Raw genomic sequence first — 25063 nt, 5'->3', positions numbered from 1 at the left:
TGGGGAGTGTGGGGAGGACAGGGTGATCCAGCAGAACTGCAAGGAGATGGTCCATGGGATTGGGACCATGCAGCTGCACACCCTGAGCCCTTCCACACAGAGAGTTACTGGTAAAATTTGAACCAGCACATACTGAATGTGAATCTGTCATAATTCTGCATCAGGCAAGGTTAGGAAGTCAGTCAGACTGTCTCCAACAATGTCCTGAAGACACATGCCCCAATGCTTTGTTTAAAAAGCTGCTGTACACCAATTCCAAGGAGAAGCAGGGAATGGGAGACAGAGGAGCTGAATTTTGGGAGTGGTAATAGATTGGGGCACATCTCATTAGATTACATTCTATGATTAAGCCTAATAGAGCTTTTACGTTTGTAGCTGGGGCTGCTGTGGTGATGTGCTGATGGCTCCAGCTCTGGCAGTGGTCTGCCCAGGGCTTGCTTTGCCTCTTGGGAGGGATATTTTCTGCTGCCCCAACTCTGGGGCTCCTGGAATTGCCTCCTTGGCTTAGCATGAGTTGTCTGTCTCCTGTGGGTGCAAACCCATGATGTCAGTCCAAGGGGAGGCAGGAAATACGTGGCAGAGCAGGAGTTAAAGCAGTCCCTCACCCCCCTGGGCTGCTGCTGAGCACATTTTCTTGTCCTCTGCCTGGGTAGCACCCACAATGCTGCCATTGTGCTGTGCTGGTGTGCAGGTAACAGGATAGAGCTGTCCCGATGATGTTACAGCCTGGGCAGAGGGTGTGGATGCCCTGCAGCCATTCAGCCATGACTAAGGCAGCTCTCCTTGAACTCCCCTACCTCTGGCATAAATATATTTACTTATATTTATTTATTTTTATTTCATGTATTTATTTTAAAATAATTTTATGTAATTTTAAATAATTTTCCTTGTTTCCCTCCGCTGGTCCTGCTCCAGTGTTGCCTAAAATGAGAGAAAAATTCTCTGGACAATTTGTTAAGAGCAAATCTTTAATTAAGGCCTTAAGGTGCACAAAATATAATTAAGCCCAAGCTCACAGAATAGCTGTTATAATTTTATAATACTGGCTAATTATCATACCTAGCATCATGGCCCCAAAACTGTCCATCCTCCAGACCACCCTCAGGCCTTTTCCTGGGCACACCTCCCTAAACTGGGCTGGTGGTCCCATTTGACACATTTGGAATACAAATCTCCCTCCCTCTCCTCTAGTTTAGTCTAAAGCTGTATCTAACAGTGTGTGTTATGTTCTCTGTACAAATTAGGTGTTTTTGCTGAAATCTTTCCGTGGAAAGGACGCTAAGCAGAACCTCAGAAATTTGGCACAAGGGGCGGTGAGTTGTGAAGCGTTAAAAGCTGCGTTAAAATTCTGTATAATAAGATTTAAGGATCCTTAAGGACCTTAAGGCGTCCCCGGGAGCTTTTTGTTGTCCTGAGGAGCCCAGAAAGGGGCGCAGCAGCCCAGCTGTGCCTCACACAGGGTCACCCCCTTTGACCCGCCCGGCCGCGTTTATCCCGGGGAAAACCCCACTTTGGGGACACCGGTGACGTCACGGGCGTCGCCGTTTCCGTGGCAACCGGGGAGGGCGGCACGGTCACGTGACCTGCCCGCGGCGTCACGTGATGTTTTGGAGCTGCTTCCGGGTCGATGCGGGACGAGGCGGCCGGGCCTGGGTGAGGGGGACGGGGGGACAGAAGGGGGGACAAGGAGGGACAGGGGGCGACGGGAAACCCCGCACGCCCTGGCACACCCCGGCAGCGCGGCGGGGGCCGGCGGGGCGCCCGGGCGGCTGGGCCGCGGGATGTGAGGGCCTGTGTGAGGGGAGGCGGGGGCGGGCGGGGGGTCCGGGGCAGGCCCACGGGCTGTCGGGAGCACTGGCGCTCATCCCGCCAGCAGCACGGGCAGGGACCGCCCGGGAAATAGGGGATTTTACGGCAGCCCCACCATGGGAATTGCTGGCCTCGGTGGCACGGTGTCAGTTCGGGGCAGGAGGTGGCACGGGCGCAGCCGGGTGTCCCTGGGGCAGTTTCAGTCCTGCTGCCGGTGCCGGCTGCTCCCAGCAGTGGGAGCACACAGCCGTGCTGGGCTTCATGCAGTGGCTTGCCCTGGTGGTCACTTTACCTGCCCTAATGTTATGCCTGCTAAATCCTGATAGGCTTTCCCTGCCCACGGCAGGGGGTTGGAATTAGACCATCTCCAAGGTCCCCTTCCAACCCAACCCCTTCTGGGACTCTGTGGTTCTGTGATTCACTTTTCTGTCTCTCGAGATCACATCAAAAATAATTCTCCTGAATCATGTCTCGGGAGAAGGACCTTCCAGCTCCTTCCAGGCTGATGTTTATGCTGTTCATCCATTCCTTATTGCTTTGTTTTTCCTGTGTACAAACACGTCAGGATGTGTTTGGTGTGTGACTACTCAGGATCTGGCCTGCAGGCCTTCGAGTGGCTCTGGAATTTCATTAGCATGTCATTAGTGGTGCCATTCTCCTCCAGGGGCTCTTGTTCTCCTCACACAGCATGGGGATGGAAGTGTTTTTCGTGTTTTTCTAGTGTTCTCTTTCCACATCCCTCACCAGCTGCAGCAGCACCCTGGTTTTCCCTGGAATCTTGAGGCAGGGTCATGCTCCTGTTTGCAGACAATTCCCAGTGCTGCCTCCAGCTGTGAGGTCCCAGGGCAGGAAGGACATGGAGTGAGTCCAGAGGAGGCACCAAGATGATCAGAGGGATGGAGCAGCTCTGCTGGGAGGAAAGACTGGGAGAGTTGGGATTGATCAGCCTGGAGAAGAGAAGGCTTTGGGGTGACCTAATTGTGACCTTCCAGGACCTGAAGGAGCCACAAGAAAGATGGAGAGAGACTATTGATAAGGGCAGGACAAGGGGGAATGGCTTCAAACTGACAGAGAGTGTAGGTTTAGGTGGGATATTGGGAAGGAATTCTTCCCTGTGAGGGTGGGGAGGCCTTGGCCCAGGTTGCCCAGAGAAGCTGTGGCTGCCCCTGGATCCCTGGAAGTGTCCAAGGCCAGGTTGGACGTGTCTTCCAGCTAGTGGAAGGTGTCCCTGCCCATGGCAGGGGGTTGGAACGAGATGATCTTTGGGGTCCCTTCCAACCCAAACCATCCTAACATTCCCTGTTGTTTGCCACTCCAGCAGAGCATTTAAATAGACCAACAGAGGCTGTTTGCTGACATCTTCCAGAGGCCCAGTGCATCGTTTGCAGTCTGTGCTGTCCTTTAGAAACCCCAGAGTTATTTTAGGCTGTGGATTGTTCCTCGTGCTGTCAGCAGGGGAACACTCAGGGACGTGCACCTTGCAGGTCACCCCGTGCCCTTGTGTTGACAACATTCCCTTGGATCCTGTCATCCTTGCTTAGCACATTGTGCTGCTCCTTGCTCTGGAATAATTGTAGGGATTCAGGGAAGCCACGTGCATGACATGATTACAGTGACTGTGACACCCCACAGGAGGGAAGTGGAAGAGGTGACTGACACTCCTTGACATTTCTGTCATCTAGCAAAGGCACTGGTGTGCAAAACCAAAGCTTGGGAAGGAAAATGTTGATGATTCAAAGCTGTTGGATGTGAATGTCGTTAGTTTTTTTTCCTCAGCTCTGGATTGCTTTCCCACTGTAGCTGAAAACACCAGTTTTTGCCTCTAGTGGGATGTTAAGGGGAGTTTCTCATGTGGATTTTCCAGCTGATGTTTGCTCAGCAGACAGAGAGGAATGGAGTTGACAGAAAAGCCATGTGAAGGACAGAAGGCTTTCTGCACAGGGGACTTCCAGCATTTCCAGACCAGGAGGTCTGAATGTGTGTTTGGAAAGCACTGCCTGTCCATGGGATGGGAATGAGCTCCCAAACCACTCTGGAATGAGACCTTTAAGCCTAAAGCCTTGGCTGTCAATGCACGTTGTTCTTGTACCAAGTAGAACATTTTAGCCTAAAATTAAATGCCTTGTTCCTAACAGGGATTTCTTTTTTCATTCTGGATAGACTAGTGACATGAGTTGAGTTGGAGATATGAATCAACCCAGTTGTTGAGGGCTAAAAATAGTGTGGGTTGTTGTTTTTTTTTTTAAAGGAAGACCAATCCTTTCAGCTCCTATTTGTGACATATAAACTTTATATATAAATTAAAAATTATAACAGGCTTTAGTTATCTTGCTGCTTATTCTACTGAAGTCCTTTGTAATAGGTGTGTTCCTTTCTAATAGGTGTGTTTTAGAAAGTCTGGTCATGGAGAAGTAAAGTAGAGCTTGTTAAACAGGTGATTCTCAGCAAAGAGGAGTTGAAATCACTTTTGTTCAGAATTTTATATCTAGATTTTGTGCTACAAGACCTCTGGAAACCCAGGAAAAAACAAGATTCTCTTTCTTGGTGCATGTATCAAGCTCTGCTCCTCTCTTACAAAACCACAAAATGCCAAGTTCAGAGAGGAAAGCAGGACAGAGAATTTTAGTCCCACCTGGGTCTAACACCAGCCATCGAGGGATCCTTGTGCCAAATACTCTCCCAGCTGCCACTTGGTATCTTTCTAGGCAGGTCAGCAGCCTGTGATGTGCCAAGTCCTTCTTCCTGTGCTGTTCTGTGTCATGCCTAGATAGGGAGGGCACAGTTATCTTCCAGATGCATTAGGCAGCTGCAGAATGGAACTGGCAAAACTCGCCTTTTGGTCTGGCTGAATGATGTGCTGGGGAGTGTTTGGTGACACAGCAGAAAAGGGGACTTTGTAAACACTTGTTTGAGCAATCTCTTACTCACAAACAGCTGTTTGCTCCTTGCCCTCCTCGCTGCCCTGGCAGTGTGTTTGAGGGGAGCTCTGGATTCCTCACAGTCCTCCTGGGAGATGCAGAAGTGGCCTTTGGCAGCCTGGGGCATGTTGGAGCTGTCCTGTAAGAGCACGTGGGGTAAGGAGGGCTTGTGATGGTGTGTTTGTGCAGCTTGGGCCCTCTGGTTTTGATTTCTTTTCAAGTAATGCTTTACTTTAATCTGGAGTTTGAATTTGACTTGTTAGACTAATCCGTGCTTCAGATATAAAACCTGTCACCCATGTGGCTGCTTTCTCTCCTGTGTTCTCAGGCACCACTGCTGGAGGTGATTATTAGTTGCTGACTGTTCATATGCTCTGTTTTTCTCTGCACTAACCAGAAGTCCAAGAAGGGAGCATGGACCAGCCCAGTGGAAGGAGTTTCATGCAAGTTCTCTGTGAGAAATACAGCCCTGAAAACTTCCCGTACCGCCGTGGCCCCGGCATGGGGGTGCACGTCCCAGCAACTCCACAGGGCTCACCCATGAAAGGTAGGCTCCTGATCCTTCTGAGCATCTGGGGGGAATCCAAGGAAAGGGGAACCACCCTGAATTGCCAAAAGAAGCACCATCACAATGTATTGTAGTGTGTATTATAACGTGTTTCTTAGCGATGAGCTGAGAGACTGGGATGTGGCAAAGGTGATGCAGTGACTGAACTGGTTGCTGTGAAGAACAAGGGAGTTTCTCTACAGCATAAAAGAATCAGAATTGTGGAATAGAACAGAATCATGGAGTGGTTTGGGTTGGAAGGGACCTTAAACATCCTCAAGTTCCAACCCTGTCACTGGAAGATGGACCTAAGGCCCTGTGCAGTCTGAGTTTTGAGGGTTCAACAGTCCCCAGAGCTTATTTTCTTCAAGCTAATGATCCTGTTTTATTACTGGCTGCAGCAACAGGTATTTTGGCAGAGGTGGCTTAACAAATATATAACACATGACCTAAATTTGAGGTTGGTGCACGTGCCAGTGGTGCCATGCAGTGCCACCAGCTTAGGTTTGATGCCTGCAGGGGCAGGAGCCCAGAGTACACAGGAGGGGACATATTTTGAGCACAGTGAAGAGTCACTGAATCTCCAGCCAGGCTGCTTTTGGGACAAGTGACTCAGATGGATTTGAAGTGTACTTGGTCTTCTCAAGGCACCAAATGCTTTCTGACCTAGTGCAGAAATCCCCTCTCCTGTGCTTCTGACCTTGTTGCCTCAAGGGAGTTTAGCCACATGTGTGTCTGAAGCTCTGTGCTGCTTGTGGATGTCCTTGAGCCTCCCTGACTGCAGAATCTGTGTCACTGTGTCCTTTAAACTAGATCCATTTGGCACCCTTTAGTCTTCCCTCACGCTCTGATGTTGGAATTTGGTTCTTGGATTATACAGAGGGGTCTGAGATTCACATTCATCCCACCAGAGCTGCCCTGTCTTTGTGTCACCTCTTGCCCATCGTGACCTGTACGAGTTGACCAAACATCCATCAGGTCAATTTGTGTCACAACCAGCCCCAAAGGGGAAAATAACCACAGAAATCAGCTGGGTGAGGTTTCCAATAACTGAGTTTGACAGAGGAGAGAAAAGAGCCTGAGTTCAGTTGAGGATAAAACACTCTGTGTGTCAGTCAAAAAGAACACAAACAGAAAATTGGACTGATGGAATATTCAGTCAGTGCCCTCTCTCCAGGTAAAGGAGCACCTGCTCACCTGAGCTGTTTGGGTGCTGAAAAGAGGGCACAGCTTAAAATGTGACTGAGACATGACTTACAAGTACGTCATGACTAATTCCCAAGGTGCAACACAGTCCTTTAAAAAACCAAACACTAATGAGCCAGAAAACTTGGAAACTCAGATCACTCCAGATAATTGTCTGCTCCTAGAATCCTTTCTAGTTTTGTAGCTGTCAGGTGTTAAACAGAGAGATAAAAAGGGCCACCTATTTAGGAAGAAGCTGGTTGTTAAATTTTAATAGCTCTTGATACTCCTGAGAGGTGGGAAAGCCATGTTGTATGTGAAGGAGTGTAAGAACTGATGGCTTGCCTTGCCTTGAGATGGATTCCTTGAGTTGAAATGGTTTCCTGTTACAAATCCACAGCTTTCTGTCATGTTTTGGCCTTAGCACATCAAGCTGTGATTGAGGTCCTTGGTTGTAGAATAGCTTTGAGAACATTTACCTGCCTGAGAAGGCATTAGAGCAAAACTGAAGCAGGAATGTAAAAGCAGAGTAGACACCTGAGCTTTTCCAGGTTGTGGGAGTGCTGAACCCTCTACATTGAACTTGGAAGGGAAAGCTTAGAGAAGAAATGCTTAAATGCATCCTTGCTGTTACTAAGGGCAAGAGGATAAGGGAGTCTGGCAGTGCAGCAAATGCTCCACCTAGTCCTGTGTCCTATCTGCTGCAGCAGATGCCTGGGGAAGAGCTCAAGTTCTGGCAAGAACTGATATGAGACACACCATAAATGACAGAGGACTGGCCTGTGGACAGAAATACATGCAGGAACTGCAGGGCACTGATACTGAGTGGTACTGCCTGTGTAGAATCAAAAGGACTTTGTGATGACACCAGTCAGTTGTCATAAACCCCACGTTTACCCCGAGCTCCTTAAATCTGGGAACGACCGGCGGGTTTTTTTTTTGCTTTTGGAGGTTCTGTAACTAAAATTCAGTGCTGACCAGGGGGCAGCTTCTCTTTTCCCCTTGTCCCAGACCGCCTGAACCTGCCGAGTGTGCTGGTGCTGAACAGCTGTGGCATCACCTGTGCCGGGGACGAGAACGAGATCGCCGCCTTCTGCGCCCACGTCTTCGAGCTCGACCTCTCCGACAACAAACTGGAAGACTGGCACGAGGTAAAACGGTGGCATCTGCACCTTCCTGAGGGCTCTTACTGTGGCTGCAAGTGCTTTACATTTATGGCAGCACTTTGTTCGTTTCAAGGGGAGGGAGCTGCATTTTTAGTGGCTGCTTTCTCGTCTTTAAAGCTGATTTTTATTTACCTCGACAGCAACCGAGCGACGAACGGGGTGAAATTAATCCAGTTTGGCACTTCACTGCATTTACCTTGAGACTTACAGTTTTCACCCTTGGGTGAAAAACATACATTTTGATGTTATTTTATTGTGCAAAGCACTGGAACTGGCGTTTCTAACATCAAGAGGTTAATGGGCAGTGCAGTTTTTAACAGAGTAAGAACTGAGGGGGTCCAGTTGACTCCTGGCTTTGCCACTGATTTTGTGATGGTGGGCAAGGTATTTATTCTCTCTCCACCTTAATCTGCAAGACAGATTTAGTAACATTTACCACAAAGGGTATTTCTGAAGCCTCATTAATTAATTCTAAATGCTACTGTAAAATCCTTCAAAGCACTTGGGTGAAATAAGCTCGATAAATGCAATGTAATGTGAGTAAAACAATCTCAGTCTGCTCAAGTGTCATTAAGTTCCTCATTGGATTATGCTCTCCTTTTATGTTAGTGTTTATTGTTGGCAATAGGTGGAAAACAGTGGGATGTTTTGTAGTTTTTTGTGTCAAATTCCTGTTGGTGTTTGCAGAAATGTCCCAGCTCAGTGGGGCTCACATCTCCAGCTGGGAGAGTTGCACACACACTGGTCACTCACGAGCTCCATGTCTTGCACCCTGCTCTGTGTTCAGCCTCTGTAGGCTGCCCTGGAACTGAAAGCCTTCTGTGAACACTGACCCTTTCCTCTGAGACAGGTTTATGTTTTCATAGCCCATCCACAACTGATAAATACCTCCCTTAAAAACTGCCCGTGGTGGTGATTCCAGATCCCTGGGTGGCCTGTTCCCGTGCTTAGCTAATAACCTCCTGGTCTAAACTGAGTCATTTCAGCCTCCTGGGCTGCAGTTTAAGCCAATTACTCCCTGCCCTGCTCTCAGCAGGCACAGAGGAGCATCCACTGCTGTTCCCTTATACCCTGAAGAAGAGCTTTCATGTCTCCTTTTATTGTTTTAGCATAATACTAAAAAAAACCCAGTTTTTTCTATCCTTCATCATAGGCCAGTTTTACTGAATCCTGTGCTTTTGTTGGGCTGATGTCACCCAGTTTGTCTGCTTAATTCCTGAGGTGTAGCACCCAACACATGACATCACCCAGGATGAGGTGTGAAGTGAGGCAGGGTCATTACCTCATGTTTGCCACACTTGAATTCAGTCTCTACATGAGGCAATCACCCTTTGCCAACAACTGGGCCCAGTTAGTGACCTGTGTGTGTCCTGGTCTGCCCCATCTCCTCCCATCCCAATTGTTTTGTGGAACAGAGCTCTCCAGACAGGTGTTCTCTGACTCATAATTATTTTCTGGATTAATGTCTTTTTCCCTGAATGTCAATTCTTTGACTGGCCCTGAACTGAACTTCCATCTCAGGGGTTTTAGCTGGCTTTGCTTTGGCCTCTGGTCTTGTAACAGCTTTTCCCCCCCGTGGGATCACCCACAGATTAAAAAAGGCCAGCATTCAATTATCCTGGTCGTGGAAAACATAACCAGTTTCATTCTTCTGTCTGCTCCCTTTGCATTGAGCTCTTCACTCACAGTGCTGTCCCAGGCACTGCAAATCCCCAGTTTGCCAGTGCAACTGGTGTGTGGATGGTGTTGGAAGCTGCTTCCCACTGAGGCAAAGAGGGAAATGAGGTTGATGTGAGGTGTTCTTTATGAATTGATTGAGCTCTGGGGAGCAGTGGAAGGCTGAGCAAGTGGCCAGTGTTGGCCACAAACTCAAGATGATGCCTCCCTGCTGAGAGAGGCCTGGCCTGCTGGCTCCTGGAATGTGCTGCTGCTCCAGCTTGGGGTTGAGGTGGATTTTATGACCTCTCCCAAGGGACTGACCATCTCTTATCAAGCTGCTCAGGGAGTGTAATGAAACAAACTGTTGAGGCAAATGAGCAATTAACCAATCCATCTAGATCAGGAATAGCTGGAGTATGAGTTACAGGTGGATATCCAGAAGCCCTGTGTTTTCCCCCATATCACTCCTTTGGCTTGTGGTGATCCCTTTTTAGGAGGTGGGATATTATTGCTTGAGCTCTGATTACTGCCTGACACACATTGCTTTCTTTCTCTCTTTTTTTTTTTTCTGTTTTCCCTCCCCATTAGGTCAGTAAAATTGTGTCCAACGTTCCCCACTTGGAGTTTCTAAACTTGAGTTCCAACCCTCTCAGTTTGTCCGTTCTAGAGAGAAGTTGCGCTGGGTCCTTCGCTGGCGTTCGCAAACTTGTGCTCAACAACAGCAAAGCTTCCTGGGAAACAGTGCACACCATCCTGCAGGAATTACCTGAGTAAGCCTGGGAAGTTGGGTGTAGAAAAAGGGCTGTTTGCTTGCAAGCAGGTCAAGGCTGGGTTGTTGAGCTTCGTGGTAAGGGATGAGAACATCGTTGATTAAAAAACAAAGAGGTTTTTTGTTTTTTTCTTTGGGAGTTTGGGAACTGGCCAGGGGAATGCTTTACATTGTATTAAAAGCTGAACTTGTGTGGCACTGCAAAGCTTGGAGCTTCTCCTCCGAATCTAAATACCAGAGATGGATGGATAATCACTCCAAAAATGTGGGAGGTGACCCACTGTCCTGTGAGTCACTGCACAGTGAGTGGTGCAGTGCATACCTGCACCAGGGATTGAATGGGATGTACCCACTTGTCAAGTCATGGTTCATCCTGCTTTTCTGTGCAAAAGTGTTGATTTTCTGTGGCTTGGCCACGGACCACCTTGGCATTCTGCTCCCATGGATGTCCTCATTGACTTCACTTTGATGACAGATTTGTGTGGCTTTGTGAGCAGAGCTGATGACACCAGAATATCCTGTGTGGCCAACCTCCACTTCCCTGGGAATGGGAGAGCCAGTTTAGGTGTCTGAAAACTTTAGTTGTCTGAAAATCTGTTCTTTCTTTAATGGGAATCTTTGGCTGAACTAGTGATGTGGGGGGGAAAATCATAATCAGTGTTGTATCAAAAGACCATTTTAAATTAGGTGGTGAGCCCTGGGAGCAGGTACCAATCACTTTTGGAGTTGGGTTGGTGGCTTGTTGGGCACAAATGTGGAAGGTAACCCTAAGCAATGTGTTAAAAATTTAATCCTGGGAGGCCAGGGAAACACTTGGAGGGGTTTTTTTTAATCCCTGGAGAAGGTTTATGGATGGGAACAGAGGTGTAGTGGAAAAGTTCCACATGGAGCTCTAAAGGGTTGCAAATCACTTTGGAAAGTTGTGTTAAAATCACATAAAATTGAAATACCAGTTCTCAAGGTGTGTTGAGGTGCTGACATGATCCTTCTGCCCTTGTGCAGCTTGGAGGAGCTCTTCCTGTGCCTTAACGACTACGAAACAGTGTCTTGTTCTCCTGTTTGCTGCCAGTCTCTCAAACTGCTCCACATAACTGACAATAATCTTCAAGACTGGACTGAAATTCGAAAACTGGGAATTATGTTTCCATCCCTGGACACACTTATTCTGGCTAACAACAACCTCACCACCATCGAAGAGACAGAAGATTCCCTGGCAAGGCTGTTCCCCAACCTGAGATCCATCAACTTGCACAAATCAGGTGAGAGCCTGGGAGCAGGATGGGATTTGTTCTCAGGAGGAATGACTGGTTGATCAGAGCTCCCCTCCCATGCAGGTGACAACAAGCCCATCTCTGTGGGCTTTGCCTGCTGCTTTGGGTAGTCATCGTTATCAAAGATGAGGCAGAGTAGTGTGGACCAGCAGTTACTCAAAATGAGCTGGCAAAGGTTTTTTATGTGAGTAGTTTCCCTCTGTTTCACATCCCTGCCTCAGGTGCTCTCCTGGCTGGAGAAGGATAAATAAATGTCTGGCAGTGGAGAGGATGAAAGGATCCCGTTTTTCTTTTATTCCCCATTTTATCTCGGGTAAAATGGGGGTCTGTGCAGGTGTGCAGCACATATCAAGCTGCCTGTCACCAGAAGCTGTCTGTCACCTGTGCTCAGTCATTAGGAGCTCACCACAAGCTATGCTTGAAGCTGCTTTTACACTTCAGCCCCAGAGAATTTTCAGCTCCAGACAGAGAATGAGCGTTTGGAATATTGGGAAGAGCACCCTGTGCTCGGAGAGAAAGAGCTGCAGGGCTGTGATGTGTTTATGAGATGACACATGCAGCACAAGTCCATCTGCAGGAGTACCTGATGCATCATCAGCTTTTGTTCTTTACAGCTTTATATGCTGTGCAAGTGCTGGTTGAGTGTCAGGCAGGTAGAAGGTGCTTTATTAACATGCTTCACAATGGAAGCATCAAGGATTCCCTGTAATAAAGGCTTAAAGCTAACTAGAGGAGGAAAAGCCTGTTAGGCTGGATTTGAAAGCACTGTCTCACTGAGGAACAAGTGCCTCTGTGGTAAGGAGTTTTGCAGTTTTGATGCCAGGTATTTAAGATCTCTGGGTTCTGTAATGCATTTTGATGTTTTGGGAGCTGGAAGTCAAGTGGAAATCCCAAGGAGCCTGTTAAACTTCTTGGGGTTTTTAGACAAAGCTGCTGCACTCCAAAATCGTGTCATGTGAAGACTCTGCAACGAGTTGTGTTGATCTCTCAGGGCTTTACTGGTGCTCAATCCTCAGGTTTTTTTATTTACTCTCCCTGCTTGCTTTGTTATCCCAAATACCAGCTCTGGAGGGGGCTGAAATCGAGTTAAAGCCTTTTTCATTTAATGCCTGGATGGCTTCTGGGACTGTTTTATTGTTGGGTTGTGAGCAGAAACAGGACTCAAGGTAGTCATGTGTGCAAGGTAAAGCCACTTGATGGCTGTTTAGTGTTGCCTGGAATGACAAACCCTGATGAATTTAATACTGAAAAGACATCATCCCATTATAGACGCAGCCATCATAACTGATGCTGGTCAGTCCTCAGCAGCAAGGCCAAACACTGAGTGATCCATATCCATGAAAAACTAAGCTGTGGAGATCATCCTTCTAGACTTGGAAAACAGCACAAGAGAATTTCAGCTACTCTGTCTTGTAAGCAAAAAAAAAGGAGGTTTTTTTTTCAGCACTTCGTGAGCGAAAGGAAGAGCAGTGACACTCACCTGTCACACGTGTTCTGATTGTCTTGGATACACAGGTGTTTGTTTACACAAGTCTTTCCTTCTGAGCAGGTCTGCACTGCTGGGAAGACATTGACAAGTTAAATTCTTTTCCCAAGCTCGAGGAGGTGAAGCTGCTGGGAATTCCTTTGCTGCAGTCCTACACCACTGAGGAGCGCAGGAAGCTGCTAATAGCCAGGTCTGGTCCTTCTTTGTTCTGCTCAGCAGGAGCTTGAGGTGACAGTGAACGGGTGGGAGCAGGTATTTGTGGGAAAAGGAGTAGGAGAGGGGGTTCTGTGTGAATTCAGAAAGATTTGCAGCTTGGTTTTGTTGTGGGGAAAGTCAAGGAGTGGAAATGTCGTCTGACTTCTCTGCTTCCCAGAGGAGTTTTTGGGTCTCAAACGCCTGTGCATGTGATGTGGTGAAATGAAAATGCTTCATCTTGAATGTGCCTGGAGAAAGTGCATGAAACTCGGTGTCTTGCTTGCAGGTTGCCATCCATCATCAAGCTCAACGGGAGCATCGTTGCCGATGGGGAGCGAGAGGACTCGGAGAGATTCTTCATCCGATATTACATGGAGTTCCCGGAGGAGGAGGTGCCATTCAGGTGTGAATTCTTTGCTGTGCAGTGGAGAGCAGGGGCAGGAGGGTGAGGAGGCTAAAGGAGAGGTCACTGAACAGGTGATGTTACGTGGAAATCCTGCTAGCTGTTCATCTTTCCTCCTGCCTTGGAATCCTGTCTGTTTTAGCTGAAGTTGTTATTTTAGGGTGTTGTCTGAGGACCTGTAGGATCACTCCTGAGTCAAATTCGGTCTTAAATCCTCTGTGTCAAGTGCCATTAAACAACCTGACTGTTCAGTTCATGATCTTCATTGTTTCCTGGCCCCTCTGATGGCTCCCTTCATAATCCACCTGTGTTTGGGAGCGCCCCAAAGCCTGGGCAGATCGTGCTCTCTGGTGCCAGGCCAGGGCATCTAATCCTCTTGACCATCTGGTGTGTGGAATGTGACTGGCAACAGGAAGCTGTCCCCTCATTTTCAGGCCTGCAAATCACAAGCCTGATGGGTTTTCTTTGCCAGAAAAGTATATCCAATAACCCGTTCATCTTGGTTAAACTAATGAACTTGAACTCTGTGCCAGCATCTACTTACTGCTCCTAATGGGCTGAGGAAGGATCAGGGACCATCAGGCCACTGCCTTTCTGTGCCTTTTGCCCTAGAACCCTCATGTGCTTTTTGACAGCAAAGCCTTATAGCTTTTTTTTTACAGAAAAGGGGTAGGACAAGACTCTGTGTGTGACTCTGAGGGGACAGACAGAGGTGGGGACACACTGAAGGTCAAAGGTATGGCCTGGAATGGATGACAAAGGTGCAAATGGAATCTGGTCAGTGTTTACACTGACTGGTCAGTGTTTCCTCCAGCTTAATTCTTAGGTAAAATATCTCTTGTTTTCCTAAAGCACTGGATCTGTGACCTGGTACAGTAAGGGCATGGGAAGGCTGGGATAGAGCATGAGGGCAGGGTGGTTTTCATGAATCCTGATAGGTTCAGTGATTATAACATTTGTTAAAGGCATGCTGGGGTCAGTTCAGAGGCAAAGGACACTCGTGTAGTCAGGGAGACAAGACAGCTGGTGATCCCTCTTGTGCCTTTTCCTGAGGACAAGTCTTGGCTTGTAATTTTAGAAGCCCTTGAAGCGTAAAAATTGGAAGACATATTGGAAGTGATAGAAGCAGAGTCAGAGAATGCAGGGGAGAGGGAGGGGAGGCAGGGGCTGTGAGCTCATGGTGATGCTCCCAAAATGGATTATTTTCCATAGCATTTTATTTCTAAGAAAGCTGTTTCATGTCTCTGGACATGGACTTTGGGAACAGGCTGTGTGCACCCACATGGTTACATATCCCCACCCCACTGGGGTTGCTTTCCAGGTGGGATCTCATTTAAGAGATCACTAATAGCTCACCCATCCAAGAAAACCATGCTGATTTTGACCAACCTGCTAGGAAGATTACCTCCCCCTCTGGTTTCCTAACCTTTAAACACTCTTACTGCCTTTTTCGTGGTCAATGGCCTCTTTGTCTGAATCCCTTCATCTGTGCAGCGTTTCCAAGAGACTCCTGCAGCTACTAAAGAGGGTTGTTCTGTCCTGGAGGGGTTGTGTGCCACTACAGGCTATTTTCTAGTGAGGCTGCAGATGGCTGAGAGTGTCCCCAGTGCTGAGGGCTGGGTTTCAGTTCCTGGGCCTTTGGCAGCAGCCCTTGTAGGAAGGGAAACCTGGCATTCTTTGCAGAGGGATTTTGTGTCTGTTTGTTGCTAAAGCTTCCCCTTCTTTGCTCCCAAATCTGGTGTGGTCTCTCCAAAGGTGGTTTGTAATTAGAATCTAATCAGGACACACATGTTGTTGCTGGGGGTACAGCATCTGCATTGCAGTGCTGCCTGGAGCAGAGGGAGGACACGCTGGAGCACAGAAAACTTCCCAGTGGGAGCAGCCCCCCTGGAGACTGCCAAGGTGCAGCGTGAGATAAGCTCTGCCAGGAGAACCCCCCCTGCCTGCATTCGTGTCTTCCCAGGCTGCAGCTGGAAGGGATCAGGGAGGGAGGGGAATGGAAGGAACAATTTATCTCTCTGGATGCCGTGGGTTAGAGGGAGCACTGAGTGTACAGTCCAATATTGGCTGTCTCCTGGAGTGACGTCGCCGTGTCTCTGGGTTTTTAATGACTCCTCTGCTTGTCTGGGCCACTGTTTATCTGCAGAGTATCAGAGGCACTTTTAGCCAGGCTCAATCCTTCAGCATCCTCTGCTCTGGCAGCCAGTGTCTGCAAGGGTGATTAGAAAAGTCTCCAGGGTGCCTATTATCGGGGTACAAAAGAACCTTATAAGCAGTGTGCCTTCATCCCTATTGATCTGAGGGAAGCCAGTCACTCAGACTCCCGACCTTCTTTGCAGCTCACATACAAGGGGCAGACTGCAGAGCTGCTTCTGCCTTCCCTCAACACAAGAAAATTTAAGACAGTGTTGCCTGACCCTCCACATGTTAACAGCACATATTTGGGTCATCTTAGCCCACTGATGGTGCTTCTCTCTCTCAGCTTGCTCGAAATTTGCCCCCCTCTTTATGCTCTCTCCACTGTCAGCCCAGTTCACTGCAGCTGCCCTCAGTGCACCAGTCAGGACAGTAATTCCAGTTGGCACATAAGAAAGTGTTGCTGGTCTGCAGCAGCAGAGATGGTGAGAGTTAAAGGGATGTCCCAGAGTGGGCTGAGGGCTTGGAGCAGCAAGGGGTGGACACCTCTCTGCCCCTTTCCCTGCTGACAAATCCTTCTAGACCTGGAGGAAACTGTGCTGCAGAGAAACCCTCCCCGTCGATGACATGTTGGTTGGCACTTGCTGTAGCTGCAGGTGGGTCAAATATGGGGAGTGTGTTGTCTCCTCTCAGCACTAATGGCTTTTCCAAACAAATAGTCCTGATCCTATCAGCAGGTGGCTGTGAGAGCAGGGCACCAGGCTGCCTTTGGACGCTGTGCCCTGGGGAAGGCTCGGTTTGCCCGTGAGACTGGGGAAATCCTAGTGCGTTGTGGCCCTTACCTCACTTCCCAGCAGACAGAGGGGCTGCTGTTCTCCAGGAACATTCCTGCCTCCGGCAGGACTCCCTGGGGTCTCCCAGCCTGCCAGGTCCCATCATTGCTCGACAGGGGCCGTGACACGGCACCGATCGCATTCAGCTCGGGCTGGGAGCGGGAACAAAAAGCGCTTTCTGTGCTGGGCAGAGCGGAGGGGCTCTGAAATGTTACCTTTCCTCAGCAGCTCTGCCTTTGTCATTTCAGTCCCATTGTGTTTTGTGCTGCCATTCTGCCTCTTTCCCAGCCAGGCAGGGAGATGCAGCCTTGCCTGAGGGGAGCGATACCCGCTGAGGGTGAGACAGACTTTCCATTGCCAGGAATGGCTCCCTGGGATGGACCTTGGGAAGAGAACTTGGCTCCAAGGAGAAAGTGACAGTGGGGTGTGTGGCTCTGCTGGTAAAATTCCCATCTTGTTTTAGAGTTGGCAAGAAGTCCCCTGTTTTGTTGTCACCTTCCAAACCGTGCAGCGGCTCACCTTGATTTGGTGATCTTGATGACTGTAACATTTGGGACATAGCTGGCCCTTTGGAAACAGCAGGGATGTCTGACAATCTGCTAAACCATGAAGCCACAGACACTGGGAATCCTAACTGAGGGCTGTGTCCTCTGTATGAGCACTGGCTTGCTTCTGGCACTCTTTAGTGAAGTGTTTGCACTGGAGCAGGAGTTGTAGACTTGTGAGTGTGGCGTCCTCTCTTTCTTCCAAATATCTTTTCAGCATCTTGCCTGAGAAACAGTGTGTGCTCTGTGAAGTGTCCTGCTGGCAGGGGACAAAACAGGGCTCATACCACCCAAATTTATTCCTGGGGAATGTCTCTCCAGGTCATCAAACTTGAATGAGGGTCAGTGTGATCTCATGTGAGGAACATTCAGACTTGTGAAACGTGCATTGTGGAACTGCACCCTGATTGTGGCACTGTTGAATTTTCCAGGTATCACGAGCTGGTCACCAAGTACGGGAAGCTGGAACCCTTGGCAGTGGTGGATCTTCGGCCTCAGAGCAGCGTGAAGGTGGAGGTTCACTTCCAGGATAAGGTGGAGGAGATGTCCATCCGCCTCGATCAGACTGTGGCAGAGCTGAAGAAGCACTTAAAAACTGTGGTGCAGCTGTCCACGAGCAACATGCTGCTCTTCTACTTGGACCAGGAGGCTCCCTTCGGTCCCGAGGAGATGAAGTACAGCTCCCGAGCGCTGCACTCCTACGGCATCCGGGATGGGGATAAAATCTACGTGGAGCCCCGAATGAAATAACCTCTCTTGACCACACCCATGCCCCCCCACACCCACACACATGCATTAAGGAGTTTTTGCAAGGTTTTTGTTTCGGTTGGTTGGTTGAGGTTTGGTTGTGTTTCTGTAGCAGGTGATTTCTTAGCCCGGAGGAGGTGCCCTGACATGAGAACCAACGCCCACCATCCACTGCAGGTGACCTTGAGGTGACAGTTGACTTCAGGACGTGTGTTTCAGTGTGGGCAATACCTTGATGTTTCCTTTGATGCTCCGGTATACTCGTGATTTGGCGTGAATGGTCAGTTGTTCAAGCTAAGGAATGCCAGGGTCCATAAGGGAGACAACAGCTCGGTGCAGAATTTGACCTGTTGTTTTCTTTTCCTAAGTTTTTGGTGTTTTGCTCCACCAGAGCTCCCTTTGGCCTCGCTACCCGACTGTGGCTCGAGCTTGCTGAAGTATTTCCTTGCAGCTTGGTGCTGTCCCAACCTTTTGTTGTGCTCGAGTTCACAGACAAGATCTCCAACAGTATTTGTTCCGCTTGATTCAGAGCTCAGGTACTTAGTGCATCCACTTCACTCCGCTGCTTTGGTTTCTAGGAGTGCACAAAATGGGGGAAAGAAAGAGAATTTAGCAGAAAGAAACTTTCTTTTCAGAACACACGCCCTGTATCCACATTGATTTGGGGGAAAACCAGGAAGTTTTGGTGGCTGTTCCCGTCTCACGCTGTGTCTGCAGCCTGTAGCACTGGCAGGCTGGGGGCAACGGGACCCTTGGGTGTGTTGCAAAGTGAATTTTGGAGTGTGGTGGGATGGGTGTTGCGTTGGAAGGGCTTTTAGAGTAACAGGTCAGCGAGGGGTTGAAGAGCTTCCCCCACTGGCCATCGTCCATCCTGATGCTGAAGGGATCCTCCATGCACTTAACCTTGGCCAGCTGGTACTGAACGTGGAATGGCTAAAATTCCTCTCCAGGGAGGAGAGGAAGAGTGAAGTTGAAGTTTGTGTTTGTTGCTGTTGCACCAGAATTCAAACCTTAGCACTTTCCCCGGGGCCCCTGGCTGGGGGTCCCTGCTTGGGGTCCGAGCCAGGACAGTGTGTTGGCTCAGACCAGTTCCTACAAGTTGAGTAACAAAGCAACCAGACTCGTGTTTGTTGTTCAGCAGGTTTTCACTCCCTATTGGCTTCCCCCCCCCCTTGTGCTGCTGCTTAAGTTAGCCCCTGTTTTCTGCTGCAGAGCAGATTCCCTTTCCTGTTCAGTGAAATCCTCCTTCCTTCCTATCTCTTATTTCCCTTCCCTGTGTCTTCCCTTGTTCCTCTGCTCCCTGACAAGTTGAAGACTTTTCAGATTTCCTAGTTACAAGCAGCTGCATAAAAGTTTTTGAAGCTGTGCAGTGAGGGCTCTAGTTACACATGAACTCCTGACCTTAATTTTGAAATGCTCCCTTGTCCCCATGTGCACTTTCTTTCCCATGATGCTTCTGTCCACATCACCAAGCTCCTTTGATATTCCTGGAGTTGTGTATTTCTCTTCATATTTCACCTAAAAAGTGGGGTGGGATAGGATGGGGAGGGGGTGAAGTGTTATCTCATAGTCTTCAGGTTCAGAATGTGGGGATAGTTCAGAGGGGGGAGTAGTTCCTCATCCAAAGTAAGCATTAAAAATGGGAGGATTTAAGACAAATTAATAATTTGTGCCTCACCCCCCTGCCAAAAATACCAATTTCTTGGCCCCGTTGAGATGAGCAATAGGAAAGGGAGCAAGACTTTCCACAGGTAGCATAGAGACCACAGCATGTGCCTGCAGAGCTGTGGTACCTGTAAAACTGAAACAGCAGGGAGGTAGTGGCAGTGTAACATAAAATGATGCTTTTATAAGCTAGAGCTTTACTGAAGATGTATTTTCCGTTTTGGGCAGTGAAAGTAATTTGCTGCCTTATAGCAGAACTCTTAAGCCAACACTTTCTGTATGATATATATATATATACATACGTGCGAATAGGAGAAGTTGTGGTTAATAAGATATTTTGTTATAAAGCAAAGTTTTATGAAGATATGGTTGTTTAATATTAGAAGCCTATTTCAGCCCTTGACCTCCAGTGTAAGTAGGTTGTCCCTGAGTCGCTGCAGTGTCCGAGGTAAGCGACCAAGAGGGATGCAAAAGTGTCTCTGACCTAATTCTGTAGAGCAGTAATTGCCTCTGTGGGTGTATTTATGGCATTGTACCTGCTATTAATGAGATGCTGTAACTCTTGACCAACTTCCTGAGCACAATTAAGTGTCTGGGTTTCAGAGAAGGGAATAAACAAAGACCATTAAAGAGCTGAATGGGACGATAAAGAAGACCCAAGGATGTGCTTTTAAGTTTGTTTGCCCACTAAAAATTGGCCTGTCCCTGGAGGGAATGGTGCTGTCCCTGCACCGGCTCAGAACTGTCAGTAAATCCTGGTTTTATTTGTGGCAGACCTGATGGGAACTGGGAGATGGGAAAGAACAGCTACTGACATACAAGGTCAGCAAGTGCTGGGGATTTGGTGCTGACACCCAACCCAGCTGCCCTGCTCGGGCAGGTCAGAAGTCACAGTATCAACACCACCACTTTGCCACTTCTCCAGGGAAGGGTTTTTAATGGATGATGTTCTCAAGGCATTCACCTTGTGTGCAGCTTGTGGGACACCAAAAATCTTGGCTGTCTTCCTGAGGAGAGGAAGTCACATCCAAAACCCAGAGACAGTTTATGTGTCCAGATGATCGACTTTGGAAAGTAGGACCAAAGGCACAGAACTGATGGGGGAAAACACCCCAGATCCCTTTCCTTTTGTAATACCTCTTGGGAAAGGGTCTTGTGCGTGTGCCATGTCAGTACTTAACAGGGACCATGTCTTGGGGAGAGAGGAGAGGGCTCTGAGTGGGAGAGGAGGTTTGGGATGCTGAGAGTCCTGTAGGGTCCTGATGTGACAGGAGGTTTGATTGAGGAGGTTTGAGTCAGGAGGGGCTGTGCCCAGGTGAAAACATCCCTGGCTCTGCCACATTCCTTGGAGAAAACAAAATAGATTTGCAAGCTTTCCTAGCTTTTGTGTCCTTCTATCAGAGGGCTACTTTTGTCAAGAGCTGTTTTGCTGTTCCTGCTAGTTCAGGCATTAAAGTCTGCCCCGGGCAGTCTGCGCGGCGGGCAAGCCCTTGGCTCACCGGGAATTAGGTGACAGCTACATACCAAAGTGTCACACGGCTCCGTGTGCTGAGATTGGATGCTGTGCTCTCGTGTGTTTTTGGATAACGTTGCTGTTGACTATCCGTGTTTTGACCAGATGTTTCGGGCGGATCGCTTAAGGGGCGATGTTATGAATATTCATGGCGTGCTGACTGCCCTCTGCTCCCCCGCTGGGGTTTGTCACACCGTTTTTTTGGGAGCTGCACACATCCTAGTGGCAGGTGAGAGTGTGGCCCAGGGTGGCCCGGAGGAGCTGCCTCTGGGGAGGGCCTCCTTGGGTCTGGAATCTCTGGCACTGGCTCTGCCCTCCTCGGTTGCCGGTTTTCGCTTGTAAATGAGATTCTGTAGGTTCTGTTCGTGTGCGGATTTGAAAATGCAAACGAGGTGCTGGAAGCAGCCCAGAGGCTAAAATATGTATTCCTGGCAGCTGTGCCTCCCTCGTTTGGATGTGGCACTTCTGTAGGAGGCAGAGAGACGCCTTCCCCAGAGCGACGTTCGAGGGGCTTCAACCATCTCGGGCCTTTGCCTCTGTGATTGCTTTCCTGCAGTTACTGGAAATTTCAAATATAGTTTAAACATGAAGATCTGTTCTTGCTCCCTGTTAATGTTGCATCCATGTGTAATTTCAAAGAAAAAGAGCTGTAAGTCCACCTCGTTTTTTATTCTGGTTTCTCTCACGGGGGATATTCTTCCCGCTCCCACGACTTGCCTTTGGTTTGCTCGCAGACTTAGCGGTGGAATTCAGGCCAAATAGGTAATTGGTTTGGATCAGTTCAATAAACTTATGTAAGTTTTTACACAAAAAAAAAAAAAAAAAGGTGTCCTGAGCTTTGCCCTTTTGTGTTCCCCTTGAAGCAAAACGTTCCTGTGGGTCTGACCCACGTGTTTAACTCACACCTTTGGTGCGGTGAGAGCTGCCGGGGTGTATTTGTGCTGCTGATGTGTGTGCTGAGAGCTCAGGCACAGCCACCTCACCTGTGATGGTGCTTTTTGAAAGGAAAAGGAAGATCTAGTCCTCTCCTGGGCTGTATTTCTCCGTGGCTGTGATTCATCTCCACTTCCAGGTGAGGAACGAGGCTTGAGATCACTCTGTTATCTGCTCCATGTCCTCACTGGGAGTGGCCTTGGGGATAAAACAAGTTCCATCCTCGTGGCCTGCACCAAATAACCCTGGGGAGAGGCAGGAGGAAAAAGAATGTCCCTCCAGATGGGACAGAGCTCCTGGCAAACCCCTCCCAGGGTGTCTCCCAGCTGTGCTGGGTCCCTTGAAATGGGAATGCCTGTGGTTGCTCTGCTGAGATGAAGCAGCCAGAGAACCTTTTGCCTCATCTTTTCGTGCTTGTTTTTTCTTGAGGTCAGGCATGGGAGGAAGTTTTCTGCTGGAAGAATTAAAAAAAAAAAAAAGATAAGTGTTTGGTTGTTCAGCTCCGATGTGTCCAGCACTGCATGATGGGAACATCCCCTGCCAAAAGAAAATAGCCTGGAAGACAACGTCCTCCCCAAAGAGACAGTGAAACCTAATCAAACTTCATCAGTGTGGTCTTGCCCAGGACAAACAGGACCAGAATATTAAACTGAAAAAGGAGCAGAAGGAAACCTGTTTTCACCAGTTTTCTCTGTGTTACAAAACAGAAAGAGAAGAGTCAATTTATTTTCCTGTGGCTGGTAATGTTTAAAATGAAGAGCCAGGGTGCATGGAGTGGCAGGCTGGAAGTAATGGGTCCCTGGAATATCAGTGCTGATATCCCCCTGCCCTCCTAAAATAGTTGTTGGTTTAGAAAAGGGTACAAATAAGTTTAAAAAATGAAAGACTCTTGTTAGCAAGGCCACGTTTGGAGGATGAAGAAAAAGCAAACTCCAGGATTTGCTGTGGAGGTGGTGTGTTGCCTGGTGCCCCTGATGTGCTGAAGGAAATTGCTGATGTAAGATGCAGCACTTTGGGGGTGAACTTGCTAAACACACTTCTAGGAGCCCCCAGGCTCCTGGGGAAAAAAAAAGTCTGGGCTTCTCTGGTTCTTGTTGGGCTGCTGGCATTCCTGTACCCTCTCCATTCCTGACAAGGGGCAGGGAGAGGGTGTACAGGGAGCACAGGAGGAATAACTAACTCCTAGCAGGGAAAATAAAAGGCACCCACCCAGAAAGTCAGAAGGGAAAAGCCAAGGTCAGGCTGTTTTCCTACAATGGGTTGGAGCTCTGCCTGTCCTACCTGAGTCTTGCTGCAGGCTGGAAAATCAGCTCTAACATGGCTCTGCTGGTGGCATCCTTCACCCCTCAGCTGCCATTCCACCTCTCCCTCTCTCATCTGACGTGGATCTGAACTCAATGAAAGTGGTTGAATTCTTTTCCTGGGGTACAGAAAACGAGGATCTTTGGTCAGCTCACCCCAGCTACTCCCACAGCCCAGAGCTAGTTGTGTATCATCTATCAGCCCAGATGCCAGGGGCAGGGAAAATCCCTGTGGAAATTGCAGGTTGTAGGAGTGAAAACAGTAATAACACTCACACCAGTCCCCCAGTGAGACTCCCCACCAGCAGCTAGCCTTTCCAGAGCAGGTGGAAACAGGAACAGCAAGGAAAGCCTCCCTGGGAGATCTGGAGACAGAACACTGGACTGGGTGAGTTTTTCCTTTTCCACCTGTAAAAGCAGAAGTCAGTTACAGAAAGTAAAGCAAGACCTGGATGGCAAAGTAGCTCCATTGAAAGTTCAGGGCACTTTGAGCCTAGCACTGCTTAATGCTAATCCTGTAACATTATATAGATGGGCTTTTTTTTTTTTTTTCCTTTTACACAAAGGAGGAAGGGGCTCAGTTCTTCTGAGGGTTGGGTTTTCTTTCCCCTGAGCAGCACAGCAGCAAGCCCAGCTCTGGCTCGCTGGCATTTCCATCTGAATCCACCTGAAGGGGGTGAGCTTTTGGGGAAGAAAGAGGCTCCTCTCCCTCTCCAGGCCAGAATCTGATCTCCAGATTAGCTTGCTGGTTATCAATAGAGGCAACAGTTGTGATTGCAACTCAACACTGCTCCAGCCCTGGAAGAGCATTGACGGGAAGGGAGTTTTCAACTGGGAGAGCAGGGGACTGAGCCATCCTTTCAGTCCCCAGCAAGGATTGGCACGGGAGGACCGGCATGCATTCTCCATTGACATAGGACTCTACCCTGCTCCACCAAGATTGGTCTAAAATTTCAGACCTCATCGCTCCTCTAGTCCACAAACAGGTTGGTAATCTTTTTTTTCATACCTAAATAATTGCAGTTTTCAATGGGATATGTTAAATAATGTGTTCTTTATTAAGTCTGTCATGTTTGCCGAGTGGTGTCAGTCTTCCTCTTGTCCTCAGGCTGCCACAATCTCCACTAGTCACTCTCTGCCCGCTCTCTGCTAATGAATCCACAGAATTTACAATCCTGCCATCCTCCTTTCATCTTCCCAAATCAGGGAATGTGGCAAAACTTTTCCTTGGTGGAGTGATTTCTAGTCAATGGAGAATGTGGCAGCTGGGAGCAGGCTGGGACCAGCATTGATGTGACTGCAGCAGTGAACAGGGAGGAACTTTCTGTCTGCTGGGTTCCATACTTTTCAAACTCCCAGAAGTGGGAATCAAGTGGAAGTGATGTGGGACAGATGATGGGATGTTCCCCCTGTGTGCTCTGTGTGCTGTTTATGTAAATATGTGTCTTTAGAAGGTGTTGGATCTGCTGATCCACAAACGCCGTAAAAACACATCTACAGAGGACACAAAGCAACCCTGGCTTTAACAGACAGATATTTAGAGCTGGGAAGGTGGAGGGGCTGATCTGAAAACTCAGGCTGTGCATAATGGCTGTGTGAAGCTGATCATGCACTTTTCCCACTGGCACACACACGCTGGGAACACACAGGACCTTCCTGGGAGCTCGACGTGAGCCCTGCCCGTGTGTAATCACGGACTCGACGGGCGAAGGAATCAAAGCAGGTGTTTTAGCAATATTTTCCACTGGATTAATAATGAGTAACAAATTGCATTAGGCACAGAAGGAATTAAAGCTGGCACGGGGTTTTCTCTTTCATTTTCCCAGCCCTGTGTCTGCTCTCTCTCTCTCTCCCATTGATTCCTGTGCAGCAAGGAGGTGCCCAGCTGTGGAAATGTTTGGGCTCATCCAAACCAGTAAGTGGTGGTTGTGGTAGGAGCCAGCACAGAGGATTAGTCAAAGTGGTGTCTGAAGCCCCTTAAC

General features: G+C 48.6%; 2 protein-coding genes across 4 annotated transcripts in view; both read left to right on the top strand.

Annotated features, from left to right (window-relative positions):
- Window positions 1-1556: 1556 nt before the first annotated feature.
- Window positions 1557-17672, top strand: TBCEL (tubulin folding cofactor E like). Of its 2 annotated transcripts, XM_018078650.1 has the most exons (9): window positions 1620-1653; window positions 4744-4883; window positions 5125-5274; window positions 7471-7610; window positions 9873-10054; window positions 11056-11312; window positions 12874-13000; window positions 13292-13408; window positions 17354-17672. In XM_018078650.1, the coding sequence occupies exons 1-9, from the start codon at window positions 1628-1630 to the stop codon at window positions 17670-17672; spliced, it is 1458 nt and encodes a 485-aa protein (XP_017934139.1). In that variant the 5' UTR covers window positions 1620-1627. The 2 variants fall into 2 exon arrangements, with proteins under 2 accessions (XP_008925150.1, XP_017934139.1); XM_008926902.2 differs by lacking the exon at window positions 4744-4883 and having other exon boundaries at window positions 1557-1653.
- TECTA (tectorin alpha) overlaps window positions 17669-25063 on the top strand; it is a 29025-nt gene continuing 21630 nt past the window's right edge. The window contains exons 1-2 of one of the 2 annotated variants that reach the window (XM_029962038.1): window positions 17669-23469; window positions 23648-24067. The gene's annotated coding sequence lies outside the window, so the exon portion shown is untranslated. Of the gene's footprint in view, window positions 24068-25063 lie in introns of both variants that reach the window. The other variant, XM_029962039.1, reaches the window with a different exon arrangement.

Source organism: Manacus vitellinus, unplaced genomic scaffold, assembly GCF_001715985.3.
Source record: "Manacus vitellinus isolate BGI_N305 unplaced genomic scaffold, ASM171598v3 scaffold_41_pilon, whole genome shotgun sequence".
NCBI lineage: Eukaryota > Metazoa > Chordata > Aves > Passeriformes > Pipridae > Manacus > Manacus vitellinus.
The sequence above is the reverse complement of the archived record's forward strand: the minus strand, read 5'-3'. Positions and strand labels throughout refer to the sequence as shown.